Source organism: Anolis carolinensis, chromosome 4 (genome assembly GCF_035594765.1).
Source record: "Anolis carolinensis isolate JA03-04 chromosome 4, rAnoCar3.1.pri, whole genome shotgun sequence".
In the NCBI taxonomy this organism is placed as follows: domain Eukaryota; kingdom Metazoa; phylum Chordata; class Lepidosauria; order Squamata; family Dactyloidae; genus Anolis; species Anolis carolinensis.
In genome coordinates, this window is record NC_085844.1 from 8,530,198 (window position 1) to 8,548,478 (window position 18,281).

Sequence of the window (18,281 nt, forward strand, 5' to 3'; positions counted from 1 at the left end):
GAGAGTGAGTTCAGATGTTTTCATGCATTCTGAGGTGTTTTGCTTGGTTTGGGGGCAAGGATTCCCCAAAAACTCGTGCCAATTTTTTTCATGGTTGGTTGAGCTTTAGAAACCATAGAAGTGGAGTCCAAGGGGGGATATGTGGGCTACAGGTTGCACTCAGCCCATTGCTATGTTGTCTCCTCTTTTGAACTCGGAGCCATGAGCTGGTCACTCGTCTCCAAACGGAAAATCCTCTTGTCTAAAACCCTGGATCCAGCCAACTGAGTGGGAAGAATCAATGCTGTGAAATGTGTCTTAAGCACTACTCAACCTTGTATTAAGCTGTTGAAAAGACTTAAACTCTGCCATATTAGTTTTTGCTGAAAAGAGTTCAGATCTGCATTTCTCGTAGGCTGTTATGCTAATAGAACTTGGATGCATTCAGTCTCTCCTGCCCACTCCTCTGTACACACCTTGTGTGTTGTTGTCTGGTCATGACCACCCAAAAGCCATGTGCGGTGCGGCTGGCAGCGATCCCAGGCAGTTTCCGATTTGGACGAGCAAGGGATTGGTCCCTGAAATTCTTGGCGCAGCAGTTTCAAGGTTGGAAAACAAGAGGAAATTGTTAAGTGACGATGCTTGGGCACACCCATCCCTGCTGTGTAGGAGGAGGGTGAAAAGCTGCTGTTTGCCTCTGGCCGGCATTCAGTGCAGTCGCAAACATTGGTGTGCTCTGAGTGTTGGGACAGGAGGAGCACAATTGCGCACGAGTTCCCACAGGCCGCGGCGTCTTGTTCGGACGGCCTTTTCTCAGCAGATCTTCGTAGAAAGCCCTTCTTCTGCCTTCAGAGGAGAGGCAAAGAGCTGGAAGGAGGAAATGCCTCTCCGAAAATGGGAGAAGCACCTCCGTGCAAAGCGAAGGTGACACCGGAGAGTTTCGTCGTCTGTCAGCAACACTATACTATTTGGAGTCCGTGCATGGAGGGGAAAAGGAGAGGCACCTTTGGGTTGGCTTCCATCCGTTGTGTTTAATTCGAAAACCAAACGTGCCTTTGCTTGTCCTCCTTAGTGCTTTGAAATACTCCGTTTTGGGAAATTCTGGGGAAGAGGTAAGGTGAAGATTCTCCTTTTTTTGTTGTTTAAGTTATAGATTATCAAGAGGTGGTATAGTGGGCTCTTGTTATTGTCTGGGGTTTGTATCTAGACCCTCCATGGATACCAAAAATGTGTGGATGCTCAATTCCCATTATAGACAATTTCATCATAAAATGGTCTTTCTTATATAAAATGGAAATTTCTTTTTGAATATTTCCAAGCCATGGATGTTTTGTATCCGTAGGTGCAATATCCATGGATATGGAAGGCAGACTGTGTTTCCCAATATGAGTCGGTCTGTTTTTGGATCCTCAAGGAAGAATAAGATGGTCTCTTCTGCATTCTCTTTCCATTGGCAGACAAAGACTTTGTTTATCCAGGTAGTTGACTAGTATCTGGTTGTTCCAGTCGCGCTTTTTATTGATGTGTACTATATATTTATTAGCATCACTGTTTCGAAATAGTTTTTGAAACCAGGATTTCTCAACCTCTGGCCTTCAAGATGGATTTTATTTCAACTCCCAGGACATCCATCCGATATAACTGGTGAATCCAGAATCTTGTTGTTGTTGCTGTTAATTGCTGTCAAGTCCCCTTTGACTTCAGGAGATCCGTTGAATAAGATACTTCCAAGTCTCTCTGATTTCAACAACTTGCCTTTAGGTCTTGCCAATTCAGGGTTGGGGCTTCCTTGACTGAGTTGATCTGCTTCTTATAATACAGTATACCTCTTTTCCAATGCCTTCCGTGTTATCTAGCATTATTGTCTTTACTTATTAGTTGTGTCATCTCGTGGTGTCTTCAAAGTATCATAACTTCAGTTTATCATATTGGCTTCTAAGGAGAGTTAGCTCCTAAGGCTTGATTATACTATTTATTTATATTTTTATATATTTAAATATTTATTAAAATATTTATTTAATTAATTATAAATTATGTGTGTGTGTGCGTGATTCTAAGACAAACCTTATTTTTAGAGATCTTTATATGGGGGGAAATGTGTTTCTTAGAATCAAAGAAGTACCTTATCTGACTTTTTCGGCAGTCTGTAGTACAGTAGAGTCTCATTTATCCAAGCCTCGCTTATCCAAACCTCTGGATTATCCAAGCCATTTTTTTAGTCAATGTTTTCAATATGTCGTGATATTTTGGTGCTAAATTCATAAATACAGTAATTATTACATAGCATTACTGCATATTGAACTACTTTTTCTGTCAAATTTGTTGTATAACATGATGTCTTGGTGCTAAATTTGTAAAATCATAACCTAATTTGATGTTTAATAGGCTTTTCCTTAATCTCTACTTATTATCCAAGATATTCGCTTATCCAATCTTCTGCCAGCCTGTTTAGCTTGGATAAGTGAGACTCTACTGTAGTAGTTCTCTCTTGTTCTTTTCCCTCTCTCCTCTTGCATTTCAAAATAAGAAAGAGGTGTGTTTCATTCCGAAACCTGCCTTGCCAACCTGCCCAAACTGGCACATCCGTTGCCATACCCTGCACCCTCAATGAAAGCAGAAAGCCGTTTTACTTTTATTTTCAAGCAAGGATTCAGATGGAAAACATAGCTGACATGGAAAAGCTGGCTCCTGGTCAATTTCGGAAGCGGTGAGCAAGGGACAGGAAGTGTTCGCAAACACACCCATTCCCAGCTGGAGGTTTCTTATCATGAGGCACCTTCCTTTGTTTGCTGATCGTTCAACAGATGCTATGCTGCCTTTTCCCCCTCAAAAGCCAAAAATAAACTTCTGAGCCTTGTGGAAGCAGGCAGGAGTAATGGACTTAATATTTAGATTCCTTGGAGTGTGTATTGTCAAGGGTGCTGTAAAATGAATGCAGTTTGGCACCATTTGAGCTGCCATAGTTCAATGCCATGGAATCATGGGAGTTGTAATTTTACAAAGTCCTTGCCAAGGAGGTGCTGATGCATCAAAGTATGACAAGTCCCAGGTTTCCATAGCATTGAGCCATGGCAGTTAAAGTAGTGTCAAACTGCATTAATTGTCCAAGCTTGTGGAAGTCTCTCCCACCAGACACAAGGTTGGACCCTTCTCTCTGCTTTTCTTCCACCAGCAGGTTAGAGACCTTGTTTATTCAGATAGATTTTTGGACATTAATTGCCGTGACTCAAAGCAGTGGAATCATCCGGGTTGTAGTTTAGTGAGGTCCCAGCACTATTTGGCAGAAGAGGCTAAAGACCTTGTAAAATGACAACTAATGTTGTGGTGTAGATGCACCTCAATTAAGAACTTCCTCACTGTGAGAGCTGTTCAGCAGTGGAACTCTCTGCCTCAGAGTGTGGTGGAGGCTCCGTCTTTGGAGGCTTTTAAGCAGAGACTGGATGGCCATCTGTCGGAGGTGCCTTGAATGTGATTTTCCTGCTTCTTGGTGGAATGGGGTTGGACTGGATGTCCCATGAAGTGTCTTCCAACTCTAAAAATTTATGATTCTAAGAAAGTTTGCAAAAGGTTGTGGAATTTTGCCTTGCTTTTGAGTTATCACTTGACTTGCATACTTGGCACCATCAGCATTAATTGGAATTGGATTTCATGAAGTGGAGATCTGGAGTTGATGCGTGTGGTGTATAATTCTATGCAGGAATGAATACTGCTGGGGTGTTTGTGGGTTTTATGGTATGCATATGGTACTTTTTAAAATAAAAAAAATAAAAATTTGTTTCTGGAGACTTTTCTATCCCTGAAACCCCTTCTACACTGCCATATAATCCAGATTTTCAAAGCAGATAATCTGGATTTTATTTGGCAGTGTAGAAATCTAGAGAAATCTCTAGAAAGGAGAACCTTGGCTCTTCAATATGAGTGGTAGTATCTTAATTCCAAAACCATTGAAAGATAGAATAGGAATTCAGTCATGGTCCTTCAGACTGTTCGACTGGACAATAGTTTGGGGGGAAAAATGAACAAATTCCTATGCACACTTCACATATCTTATTTGTAGTGCCACCAAAACAAAACAAACCCCCATGAAAGAACAATACAGTCCTTTCCAACAGACCTCTCAACCTCTGAGGATGCCTGCAATAGATGTAGGTGAAATGTCAGGGGAGAATGCTTCTGGAACATGGCCATAGTGCTAACCAAAAGGTCAGCGGTTCAAATCCAGGAAGTGGGGTGAGCTCCCATCTGTCAGCTTCAGCTTCCCATGCAGGGATATGAGAGAAGCCTCCCATAGGATGGTAAAACATCTGGGCATCCCCTGGGCAATGTCCTTGCAGACAGCCACTTCTCTCACACCTGAAGTGACCTGCAATTTCTAAAGTCACCCGACACAGAAAAAAAAGTTGAATTACTCTGATGAAATATATTATTTAAAACTACTAAAAATGGCCAGATATCCCATTTTTGGCATAAAGATTACAACATGCTACAACTTTAAAATCCTTTGACCATAAAAGTGTCAAAAGGGAGTTCAACTATTGTATTAAAATATCATGGATTTGAAGAAGTATAAAATCATTTAAAACTTGCTTAGAAACAAGAAATATGACTCTTGAGGGTGGCACACCACTGTTGGGATTTAAGTAAGCAGTGTGACACATTTGATTTGGGTGTTGGACTATGATTCTGGAGACCAAAATTCAGATCTTCACTCAGACATGGAAATCCATGGGTTGCCCTTGAATGAGTCACACTCTCAGCTTCAGAGGAAGACAGAGGCAAATTTTGCCAAGAAAATCCTGAAATAGGTTCACCTTAAGGTCTTCATAGGAAGGAAATGACTTGAAGCCACACACGTGTCGTCACATTTAGTATTCCCACGATGCTTGCTACGATCCTTAGTGCATTCACAGTCCCAAATTATAGGGCTGGAGTCTTGCTGGGACACTCAGGCTTGTGAAACAGGTGCTATATTCTTTTTTAGAGCTCTCTTACATTCTTTGTTCATTCGCTGATCCCATCATTTTCAAAAATTGTGCCTAATGGAGGATAGTTGGGTCTATCCCAGGTATCCCTCCAGGTGTTTTGGACTATTTATTTATTTATTTACAGTATTTATATTCCGCCCTTCTCACCCCGAAGGGGACTCAGGGCGGATTACAATGAACACATATATGGCAAACATTCAATGCCAACAGACAAACAACATACATTAGACAGACTCAGAGGCATTTTCAACATTTTTCCAGCTTTACGATTCCGGCCACAGGGGGAGCTGTTGCTTCACCATCCAGTAGTGGCTGTACTTCCTCATTCCTTTCCTCGTGTTTTGCAGTTTTATGTTGTTGTAAATTTGCCTCCCGCATAAAGCGTCCCTAAATTTCCCTAAATTGACAGGTGCAACTGTCTTTCGGGGCAACATAGGTCAACAGCAAGCCGGGGCTATTAATGGTCGGAGGCTTAACCCAACCTGGGCTTCGAACTCATGACCTCTCGGCCAGTAGTGATTTATAGCAGCTGGTTACTAGCCAGCTGCGCCACAGCCCGGCCCCTACCGGCTGTTAGGAATTGTGAGAGTTGTAGTCCAAAACACCTGGAGGGAGGGCTGAAGTTGGCCCATGCCTTGCCTACAGGATAACCTTTGCTAAGGTGCCCAGCTTGCGTCATTATTATTATTATTATTATTATTATTATTATTATTATTATTATTATTTATTTCCAATATTTATATCCTGCCCTTCTCACCCAAAGGGACTCAGGGCTTACAACACTGGCACAATCAATCAAGAATACATAAAATCAGTTAAAAACTATTAAATACAGTATAAAATTACAGTATATAATTTAAAAAATACGTATGTTCAGATCCTTTTGTCCGAGAACTTCATGCTTTATCCATAGGTGAGTCCGTATCATCTTTACCGTTTATTCATTAAAAGCCTGGGCACATAGCCATGTTTTTAGGGCTCTTCTAAATTCCAAAAGAGTTGGAACTTGTCTAATATCTCTGGGGAGGGTGTTCCACAGCCGGGGAGCCACCACCGAGAAGGCCCTGTCCCTGCCATCACTTCTCTGAAATCTCTTTGAGGTCTCTTCCTAATTCTATGAGACTTCCACTGATCAAAGATTCCCCCCCCCCAATGTTTTTGTTTCTCCCCCAGATTGTCTCGTATGCTGATCGGCTGTGGATTTATGGAGGGGCCTGGCCGCACCTTTAAGCACTGCCACGCACAACATCCGGCCCGTTGAAGCCCGAACCCCGCTGCTGCCTTGTGCAAAGCTGGCGCCCTGAGCCCCCGGGCACCACCATTCGGGTCTCCTGTGCATGGCTCTTGCCGCCTCAGGAAGACTCTTGCTGGGTGCCGCCCCAGCCTGACCTGCACCAGGCTCCCCTCGCTCCCCGCAAATATTTTACATATCCAGATGGGGTAACGTGACAGCGCCAGAGCAGCGCCGGCAGGTCCACCGAATGCAGAAGCCTTTCTGAAGAGGGGAGAGCTCAAGAAGAGAAGCCGAACGACGACTACTCTAAATTTGCACACACCAAGGAAATTGACACTACGGCAGATATATATCTATACATTTTTTTTTCCTTTTAAGTATTGGCGGAAATTTTTTTTTTTGTTTCCCTTTTCATCAGTTGAGCACAGGGTTTCTTTTATTCTAATTGGATGGTTTAGAGAATCCAGCCTACGCTGTGTCCCGAAACCTGGGGAGATTTGCACAAATTTGTGTCGATTTGGTGGGGCAAAGATAGTGTTTTGCCAAACTTTAGGGTCACTTTTGTTTTCCTTTTGCCCTGAAATTCTCCTCTTCTGCCCCGGCTTTTAAGGGGGTGCATTCTTTGTTTTGGTTCATTTTTCGTCCCTGCTCCAATCCCATCTTATTTTTCCCTTCACCACCACCACCACCACCACCATGGCCCGTATGAACAGACCTGCTCCTGTCGAGGTCTGCTACAAGAACATGAGATTCCTGATCACTCACAATCCTACCAATGCTACGCTGAACACCTTCATTGAGGTAAGTGGAGTTCAACTGTTTTGGAGGCAATGACTATAATAGCGTAAAACTATTTGCGGCAAACCACATTGGTTCATAATAATTACATAGATCTTCTCAGGGGTTTGAGGCTCTACTGTGGAACAGGACACAACATTTCAGCATTTGAAGGTTCCATAAAAGTCTTCCAGAGAATTTTGCCACTCCAGATGAGTTGGAATCATTGTACCCATTTTCATCTTCATGTCAGGGAAGCACATTTGATCAGAAGACAGAATGATGAAGCAGATGAGAAATGTTTTTGAATTTAAGCTCATATAGGAAAGAAAAATCACCCTGCATTGATATTTTCCTGCTGTTCTCTTCCCATTATACTTCCACCTGAAGGAGTATTTCCACAAGGCCAACTGGTACGATCTTCTAGCTCAGTAGTTCTCAACCTGTGAGTGCCCAGCTGTTTTGGCCTTCAACTCCCAAAAATTCTAACAGCTGGTAAACTGACTGGGATTTCTGGGAGTTGTAGGCCTGGGGACCCACAGGTTGAGAACCACTGATCTAAAGGTTCCATAAATGTCCACAATCCTGGATGAGGCTCAAAGATAAATTCTTCATTCTTCATCCCAAAGAGGTTAAAATCTAATCAAGAAGCAGGAAAATACCCATTGAATCACCTTTCCCTGTATAGTATGCCCCATACTCACAAAACCAATCCAAACAATTTCACCTGCTAGCTACAGATTTGGGGTGCTGGGTGGGTTATTTTCTCAGTGTGCCCATTTTCTACAAGCCATCCATTCATCTTCAGCTAAAATATAATAATTGCAACTGTAGTCCAGCAAACCCAATGGGAACCAAGTTGGAAAAATAAATCTCCTTCATTAAGACAACACTCAATTCCTGCAGTTTCTGATCCTGGGGGAGCTTTTATTCCCCTCCACCTCAGATACCCTTTTTGGGATCATAATAAAATATCAAAGCCGGGCCGTTTCCTCACCCTCCACCGCCACCCATGCTCCCAGATAAAATGAACATACACAAGTGTTCTAGGCTTGATGTTGAATTGAATCTTGAACTTGGTTTGGGAAACAGCTGTGAGGTCTTAGATAGCTGAACCTGCCTGGGCAGGTCTGGGTGACGCCGAACGCCCCAGCTGTGCTTTTCTTCAAAGCAGCGTTTCCTACCATGGATTCAGGCAAATCTGCCTGGCTTTCCTCCCCCCACCTTGTAATTTCTCTCCCTCCCCTTCCTTCTCTTTTCCTCTCCCTTCCGGACCCCTTGAGTGCTTCTGGACTCGGACTTGACACTTCTTGCCCTCTTTAATGCCCGGGCTGAGAGCCAGTGCGCTGTTTTTAGCCGTGCATCTCTCTCTCTCTTCTCCGCACCTCCTCCTTCTCCATTGCTGCCCCAGCCAAGTTGGCTCTGTTGTCCACAGATGTTGCTCTGGTTACGTGGGCAACTGTTGCATACCTACACGGATTAAAAATAAATGCCCTTGTTTACTCTTGAAAGTGGAGCAGCACAAAGCAACCCAGTCTTTTTCTCTGGCCAGGATACGTTTTCTCTAAAGTTGCACATTTGGACCTGGGCAACTGAAGCTGAAAACACTTTTGGCCCTCCATATCCACAGATTCTGCACCCATGTATGCCACCACAGCTTGACATTTTAAAAAGTCCAAAAGACAAGCATTTGCCATTTTATATAAGGGGCACCATGTGTCTCCTCCACTGTATATAAGGGGGCTTGAGTAACCATGGATTTCAGTATCCATAGGGGTCCTGGATCCAAATCCCAGCAGATACCAAAAGAGTATTATCAGGCATGGGCAAACCTTGGCCCTCCAGGCTACTGGCTGTAAGGAATTGTGTGAGTTGGTCTCCAAAACACTTGGAGAGCCAAAGTTTGCCCATGCCTGTTATTATGCTCATATTAGCTCACTTTTTGAATTGCTATAGAGTGAAAGGGCTTGTTTTATTAATACTGTTACACATGTATCCTCCTTCATTGCTCTGCTAGATAATCACCTCTGATTTGGCCTTGTTCAATATGTATGTAGTTACACATACATACGTACTCTACTTTTCTCCCAGCATGGGACCCAAAGCACCCTACAATATCCTAAAGCAAACATTAAATATAAATTAAATTATTTTAAAAAATAATTCAAAAGAAATCAACAATAATTCTATTTTTAAAACAAATGGGTAAAGCTGTTTAAGATATGCTGAGAACATGATGAAGTTGGATTTACAGTTAACCGTCTACATTTGTACATTTAACTTTTGTGGATTTGATTGTTCTCAGATTTGATTAACATGATCACTCAAGGAGTCCACCAGAAATTGATTATAGTCATGCTGGAGGACCTAGAGAGAACTCTTACCTAGACCTTTGTAGGTCCTCCAGTGTAATTCCATGGTCAAGTTCCATCAGAAGTTGACCATGGGCTTTGTGGGAGATCCTAGAGATCTCAAGAAAGAATCTCTACGTTCTCCAGCATAAAGACCATAGAATTGTACTGGAGGACTTAGAGATTCTTAGTGAGAATACTTATCCAGCAATCTCTAGGGTCTACACTGCAATATAATCCAGTTCAAAGCAGGTAGTCCAGATTCAGAAACTGGATTATATGGCAGTATAGATCCAACCTAGGTTCTCCAGAATGATGATTGTAGACAGTGGAGGACCTTAGAGGGGTTTTGCAATTAATTGGACCCAGAAGAGAATGAGCAGGTTGACCCATTGCCAGAATTATTGTGAAATGTGGTACTGTGGCACATAGGCATCGTGATATAGTGATTTGAGCATTGGACTTCAACTCTGGAGACCAATGTTCAAATCCCATCTTGGCCATGAAATCCACTAGGTGACCTTGGACAAATGTCATCTCTTAACCTTCAGGAGAAGACATTGAGAAAACACCCTCTGAAAGGACATATTGCCTAGAAAATCCCATGGTAGGGTCACTATATGTCAGAAACACCTTGAAGGCCCTCAGCAACAATAGAAACCGGTGATGATGTTTCAATAAATCTTCATTTTCTGTTTGCAAGTGTTTTAATTCCAGAGATGTCTGAGCAAAGTTCATCCAATTTGGGCATTTGGTGGGTAAACCATATTGGCCAAAATAAATAAATGAAGAAATATAAAGTGAACCATTGTCAAAGAATTGATGCTAATGTTGCTTCCAGACAAAAGGCAAGTGGACTAAATTGTTGTTATTGCTGTTGTCTCTCCATTCTTATTGCTCAGGATCTGAAGAAGTATGGTGCAACAACAGTAGTGAGAGTGTGTGAAGTAACTTATGACAAGACTCCACTGGAGAAGGATGGCATTACTGTGATGGTAAGTAATTTGACCTGAGATAGTTGGCTGAGATCTAGCTTGCTTGTTGTAACCCTGTATTGGAACTTAGCTTCTTTATTGAAACCTGTATTGAAAGTTACCATGCCTATTATAGCTTTTATTGGATTTTAGTTTGTTGTAACCCCGTATTGGATTTTAGTTCACTTATTGTAATCTGTATTGACTCGTTTATTGTAACCCCGTGTTAGAACTGAGCTTGCCTATTGTATCTCCTATATAGTTTGACCCTTATTGAAAACGCTTGGGACCAGAAATGTTTTGGATATCGGAATATTTGCATATTAATAATGAGATTCTGGGAGATGTTCTCCGCCTGAAATTCATTTGTGTTTCTTATAGCCCAAGCGTGGGCAAACTTAGACCCTCCAGGTGTTTTGGACTTCAACTGCCACAATTCCTAACAGCCAGCAGTTGAAGTCCAAAACACCTGGAGGGTCTAAGTTTGCCCATGTCCGTTATAGCCCATACAAGCATAGTCTAAATGTAATTTTATGTAATATTTTATGCTTTCTGTGGTTACAGATGAGGTAGTCTTTGAGCTTTACTATATTGTACTCTTAAAAGGAATAGGCTGGAAAGGCTCTTGATACCACCATGGAGGTTAGGTATGTTGGTCTATTGCAGGGAGAACATACAAAATCTTATAGCGCCTTGAAGACTACCAAGGTATAAAACAAACTATGTTCTGCTCCTGCATAACACAAATTAAGGGACTTGAATTGCAAAAAACAGATTCTGCCTAATGATTAGGAAGAAGTTATTTACTATAAGAACTGTTTGACATTGGAGTAGACGATCTCAGAGGATGGTGGACGTTCCATGTTTGAAGGTGCTCAAACAGGATTTGAGTTGGCAATGTGTTTTAACTGTGTATTATTGCATGGCAGGGGTAGAACTGAATTTATGATTCTCAGGGAGTTTTTCATATAGTGACTGGTTCTCACTTCACCAAATGTCTTATGGGCATTGGTAGAACTTCAAAATTAGCTAGAATATTTATCCAATGTAACTTGACTTCTGAGTAGTATGGAAGTACATTGATTTCTCATAATTTTTTACAAGACACCAATGCAGCTTTTTACAGAAGAATCTAACCAATTTCCTGAGATTATAAGAGAATCTTTGGGACATTATGGACATAGATCTGGTTCAAACGCATAAAACCATATACAGGCCAATTTCATCCAAGTTACCACTCTTCATACCCATATACAAAACAAGGCCAGATACCATCATTTTCCTCTGAGATACTTCTCAAAATGGCAACCTTTTCACCAGCTGCCCCAAGACTGTGGAATAACCTTCTGAAAGAGATCTGAGAACTAAATTTGTTGGCGGAATTTAAGATTCATCTGAAGACCCATCTCTTCCAGAAGTCAATTTTAATTTGCTAATTTCAGTCTGCATTTTACTGTTAACGGTCTTGTGTTTTATCTCTCCATTTTAACTGTGTTATCCCCATCCTTGGTGATTATTGTTGTTGTTGTTGTTGTTGTTGTTGTTTTGTTGTTACTATTTTGAGAAGGATTCCAGACGAAGTTAGGAAGGATGGTACAAATTTCTGGAGTGGGAAGTGGTCGCAGATTTGCCACCTGCCTGAAAAGAAGAGGCTCACAGGAAGGAGCACACAGAAGAGTTAAATAGAGGCTCTTAACTGCTGCATGAATGGACTTTGCATTTTAGTGTGGCTTCTTTTATCAATGAGGAAGGGAGGAAATGTAGAGTTGGCGAAAACCGCAAGGGTCATCCAATCCAATGTCCTGCCATAAAGGAATACACAGGGTGAAGTGATGGAAAAAGAGAAAAGTGGGATACTGCACATAAGAGCAGGCATGAAGATGGTTTTTCTCTACCAAGTTGTCTTGGCCCCTGTGTGAATGAATCATGAATGAAATGGAAATGTGCCAGGGCTGCTGCAGCACTCCTCCAAGCATCTACACCTTTTCCAAAGCAGGTGTAGATGGAAATGCTCAATTGGCTGGTCGGCTTAACCTTCCACAGGGAGCCATAAAACATGTTTAAAGGGCTCTCAAAGGCCCAAGTTTGTTTGAGTGAGACCAGCTGCTTGTCTTACCCACTATGATTATCTCATATGGAATGCATGAAATTATGATGCTTGTGAGTTCCCGTTTCAGCAGTTGGCTCGGCTGTTTCAAGCCGTCAGCGAAAAAGAAACGCCCGAATGCACAGAAAAAAAGACAGATTTGTCAAGTGCTTGTTTTGCCCTCTTTAATTAGAAATAATTAAAGGCAGTGATCTTATGTGCTTATGGCAAGGGATGGGGCAGGAAGAGTTTTTCTGGCTCTCCAAGGCTAGAATCTCTACTTGCATTTCAGGTGGGCCTTTTTGGAGCCTATAGAAAATTGCACGGTATCTGAAACCGTAATGCTTCAATGGAAGTTGTAAATTCAAGCTTCCTACTTTGGGTGAAGTAGGGAGGTAGCCATGTGGTGTGTATGTACCTTCAGATTGAGTTGTTGTATGTTTTCTGGGCTGTATGGCCATGTTCCAGAAGTATTATCTCCTGATAATACTCACAACGTACCTCACAACCTCTGAGAATGCCTGCCATAGATGTGGGCGAAACGTCAGGAGATAATACTTCTGGAACATGGCCAGACAGCCCGGAAAACATACAACAACCCTGTGACAATACCTTCAAATTGCCTGTTGACTTATGATGACCCCATGCATTTTATAGAGTTTTCTTAGGCAAGGACTGCTCAGAGATGGTTTTGCCAGTTCTAAAATATCTGGCCTATGGCCCTTGGTATTAATGGGAGATTCCCAATGAATACCAGGCACTTTAGGTTATATTTCAGAGTAACTAACTGAACCATTTCTGATCATTTGTTGCATTAAAAAAAACATATACAATACATGGGGTTACCATAACTGAATTGGCGACTTGAAGACACACCATCGTCATCATAGGTGATCATTTGTGTCCGAGTATCTTCATCTTCTAAGGGTAGAGTCTTGGTGGTGGGTGCCTAAGTGAATGAAGACCTATCTGGGTCCTCATGGTCTTTCTCAATGAGGACATAGATTTCAAGATGGAAGGCAGTCCCAACAAGGGTTTGCTTAATGCTCCTTCCACTTGGCACTTTTCTCCTTTTCACTCTCCATTTGTGCTCCTTCAAAATCCATAGCACTGTTGGTAACAGCTGACCTCCAGTTCCACCACTCGAGGGTCAAGGCTTCCCAGTTCTCAGTGTTTATTCCACATTTTTTTAAGATTAGCTTTAAGCCCATCTTTAAACCTCCTTTGTTGACCACCGATATTCCTTGAGGATAAGGCACTACATTTAGGCAGGAAAAAGCAAATGGCTTGACAGTATTACATGGAAGAAAGGGTGTCAGGGGTCTTAGTTAACTACAAACTTAACATGAACCAACCATGTGTTGCAATATGCAAAAAGCCAGTGCAATTCCAGGTTTCATCCAGATGTACACACAAAGTGCATACACAGTGGTCACATGATTGTGGGGCATTTATGTCCATTTTCACAGTCGCCAAAACTAGGTTATAGAGTGGCTTCCCAAATGTTTGCGTCCCACATGTATGAGTGGCATAGATTTCTTGGTTGATGGGACTAAAATTTGGTGGAAATCCAAGTGATAGCAGTCAGGATTTTCCTAAAGCACACATATTAAATTCAACGCCCTATGGATGAATCCAGCCCACCATGTCATTTTGTGTGGCCCGCAAGGCTTTCAATCATCTCACAGTTACAAAGAGCCCTTTGAAGGCAACCATAAAGCTGTTGTGGCCCTCAGAAAAATGAGTTTGACACCTGGAGCATCCTGCACTCAGGAGCTACAAAATACTCAGTATTTTGCATGTATTGTTTGTGCATGTAAGTATGGATTCATTTTTCAAAAGTGCCAAGTGGTAGCTAGAACAGGGATCTCAAACTGACTTCCGTCTATTTAGAGTGGAGGAATATGTCCATTCTTACCTAAACCGCATCTGTCCCCATGTGTTGATCTGCCTATTTATTTTGTACTTGATATTCTGTGCCATACTACGATTACTATTAAGATGATAGAAAATGCATCGCGAAGCCAGCTTCTGTGTGTGTGATACTGTATGCACAGCCTCGCAGGAGTGGCTGGCAGATGAGTCAGTGCGCCAAGAGTGTGCAGCATTGCGCCAGGATTACAGTGCTAGGTACATGCCAGGTTTTTTGAGCCCAGGCATAAGGCGATTTACTGTCAAGGAGCAAAAGCAGAACAAGGATTTGGGTAAAAATAGAAGATACACAGAGAGACAGTAGTCATAAACGCTGCACGTGACACTTCTAGAGAGAGCATACCTTGTGTCTTTCCAAAGAAATATTCCTTTTCAAATAAGAACAAAGTATTGCTTGGATCTTTGTGTACTTTTTTGGGAGGCAGCATTGGGATAAACAGTATACAGAGGACTTCTGGGATTTATTGTTTTGCCCACATTGTTGCCAGTGTATGTAGATTCCTGGATGAGGCTCTTTGGATTACACATTTCAGAGACCATCCCACAAAGGAGCAGTTTGGATTACCTTGTCGGATATTAATACTAGCATTGACGATACAACACACTCGTCAAAAGCCTACAAGGGAATGCTGCAAAAAGAAGGATTTGGGCTAAGTTTCACGGATATTTTTTTCTTCTTCTCTTTTTCAGAAAAAAGGAAACAAATGGAAATGGTTTACCATCTTGGGGATGGTTTTATAATAATTTGAGATGGCAGTGGCAGCTAGCATATCATAGAGTGGTAGATCAATTTTATGATACACTAGAAATTTTTAAAGATCTTTAGAAGATGTCGGTCGACCCAATAGGTTCAGCATCCTAGATAAATCTTTTAAGACTCATACTAAAATTCTCCAGTGTTATTAACATGCCACTAAGAGATGGGTTATGTCTTTCAAGGTATTGTTTCTGTGAAATAACCTTACCACCCATGAGTTGCATACAAATGCATCAGTAGCAATTGACAGACTAAGGTTGTTTGGTGAGGCACCAGTTCTCTTTGGCATGGGAGATGAAAGACCTTATGAATCTTTAACTCCAATGATTCCGTAACATTGGGCCATTCTGTCTTGGTCAGACCACACCTGGAATACTGTGTCTAATTTTGGGCTCCGCAGTTGAAGGGAGATGTTGACAAGCTGGAAAGCGTCCAGAGGAGGGCGACTAAAATGATTAAGGGTCTGGAGAACAAGCCCTATGAGGAGCAGCTTAAAGAACTGGGCATGTTTAGCCTGCAGAAGAGAAGGCTGAGAGGAGACATGATAGCCATGTACAAATACGTGAGGGGAAGTCATAGGGAGGAGGGAGCAAGCTTGTTTTCTGCTGCCCTGCAGACTAGGACACGGAACAATGGCTTCAAACTACAGGAAAGGAGATTCCACCTGAACATCAGGAAGAACTTCCTCACTGTGAGGGCTGTTTAGCAGTGGAAATCTCTGCCCCGGAGTGTGATGGAGACTCCTTCTTAGGAGATTTTTAAGCAGAGGCTGGATGGCCATCTGTCGGGGGTGCTTTGAATGAGATTTTCCTGCTTCTTGGCATGGGGTTGGACTGGATGGCCCGTGAAGTCTCTTCCAACTCTATGATTCTATGATTCTGTTTTTAGCCAACATCTTTTAAAGCAGTTTTTAACTGTTGTAAATTTTACCCATTTGTGTGTTGTTAATCTTATTCTGCATACCGTGTACACGTATGATGCAATAAGGGTCTTTGGACTATAATAAAATGTTGTTGTTGTGATGTCCAACTGCATTCGTTGCAGAGTGTAGATACACCCATAGTCAAAGATTTACATATTTTCTTCAAGCTCTCCAGATCCAATCATTTTCCGCCCAAAAGAAGTTTCAGCTGCTTGTCCAGGAAACCTCTAGGAATAGCCATTCGTCCTCCAAATAGTTGTAGCCGCCTCCCCACTCTCTCGCACTAACACCCTTCCCAAAATTGTTTGTTTTTTTCATAAGTGGACTTCTGGCTATTTCTGGTTTTGTTCTATTATTGTGATTTGAGTTAGGGAATATGAACATTTTTCATAGTCCACGTGGTCCCCAGAGCGTCCCATAGGATTCTCTCCCCCAAAAAATCTGGCCCTTATACCAGGCACAGTTTCCCACTACTGATTTAACCCACTGACTAATTGAATTGAACTATTAAACTATTATAATATATTATGTTGTTCTCATGTGCCTTTAAGTCATTTCCAACTTATGGTGACCCTAGGATATCATCATGTTTTCTTGGTAGGATTTGTCCATGCAGGATTTGCTATTGCCTTTCTTTGAGACTGAGAAACTACAACTTGACTAGGGTCACCCAGTGGTTTTCCATGGCCAAGTGTTGGGTCTGAACCCTGGTCTCCCAGAGTCCTTGTCCAACACTCAATCCACGCTGGCTTTTAGAATTGTAACCAACATTGAAAGATGATTGAAGTACAGGAAAACATGACTGAGCTCCCACCTTTCCTTTGGGATCTTTGGGGAATCAAACAATTCCCCTAGACCAGTAGTTCCCAACCTTTTTTTGACCAGAGACCACTTTGACCAGGGACTACTCTCCAATATTAGTAGCACCAAGTGGGTTACAAATCAATTTTTGGTCAACTTTAGATTTGGTTTGGTTATTTGGGGTGCTGATTCAGAAAATTGCATTGGATAGACCATATCAGCTCTAGTTTCTGAAACAGAACATATGCCATCCAGTGGTCGCCATCTGGTCACCCACAGTAAACCATATTTAATGATCTAGAGGTGATGTGATCTATCCAATACAATGGTCAACTCTGTGGAAAGGAGCAGAAATAAAATTAATAAAATAAATAAATAAAGAGGAAGGAGGTTCACAGACCGAATTTTCGTTCTCGTGACCCACAGGTTGAAAACCACTGCCCTAGACCATGAGTATTTCTTCAATGTGAGGGCCAGGATCTGTCATGGTCCTTTGGGAATCTATCAGGCTTGGCTGGCTAAAACCAGGGTCAGATACAAGCTCGAATTGTCCATGCCTAGATTCATAGGGAGCTGTTTGAGCTGGGCAGAGGACAAACCCAAGGGTCTTACCCCCACAACTGTTTTGCTATTCTATATGACTCTCCTATCCAGAGGAATTATGTTCTAGGACTCTGTGTGGCTATGTGACACTGGGAACAACTTCTAGTGGAGGTAAATCATAGAGTTTTGTTGGAAGATCTAGAAAGTACCTAGACATAACACCTCTCTTGACATTGCTGAGTCCTTCAGCACAATTCTGTGGTCAGTTTCCAGCAGAAGCATACTATGGGATTGCCTGGAGGAGCTAGAAAAGCCTAGTGAGGAAATATGTCATAGAATCATAGAGCTGGAAGAGACTTCATGGTCCATCCAGTCTAACTCCATTCTGCCAAGAAACAGGACAATTGCATTCAAAGCACCCCCGACAGATGGCCATCCAGCATTTGTTTGAAAGCCTCCAAAGAAGGAGCCTTCACCACACTCTGGGACAGAAGGTTCCACTGCTGAACAGCTCTCACAGTGAGGAAGTTCTTCTTAATGTTCAGGTGGAATCTCCTTTCCTGTAGTTTGAAGCCATTGTTCCACATCCTAGTCTCCAGGGCAGCAGAACACAAGCTTGCTCCTTCCTCTCTATGACTTTCCCTCGCATATTTATACATGGCCCTCATGTGTCCTCTCAGCCTTCTCTTTTGCAGGCTAAACATGCCCAGCTCTTTAAGGATCTCCAGACCCTTGATCATTTTAGTCACCCTTCTGTGGACACATTCCAACTTGTCAACATCTCCCTTAAATATCAGACACGGGTAAAGGATAACAATACTATTGGTTACAGGGGTCATACTGTACTTCTGTGGCAACCACTTCCAAAACAGGGAACACATCTGGGGAATAGTCTGAAGTGTCATATGTGCTATGATTTTCCATGCTGTTTCTCTGTGAC

At 42.2% G+C, this 18,281-nt stretch overlaps 1 protein-coding gene across 5 annotated transcripts in view; it reads left to right on the forward strand.

The window, feature by feature from the left end:
- ptp4a3 (protein tyrosine phosphatase 4A3) overlaps positions 1-18,281 on the forward strand; it is a 103,437-nt gene that overhangs the window by 70,485 nt on the left and 14,671 nt on the right. For 4 of the 5 annotated variants that reach the window (XM_003219464.4, XM_062979956.1, XM_062979955.1 and 1 more), the window contains 2 exons: positions 6,138-6,999; positions 10,229-10,321. In XM_003219464.4, coding sequence (XP_003219512.1) covers positions 6,895-6,999; positions 10,229-10,321 — 198 coding nt within the window. In that variant the 5' untranslated portion in view covers positions 6,138-6,894. Of the gene's footprint in view, positions 1-714; positions 1,092-6,137; positions 7,000-10,228; positions 10,322-18,281 lie in introns of those variants that run through there. The other variant, XM_062979954.1, reaches the window with a different exon arrangement.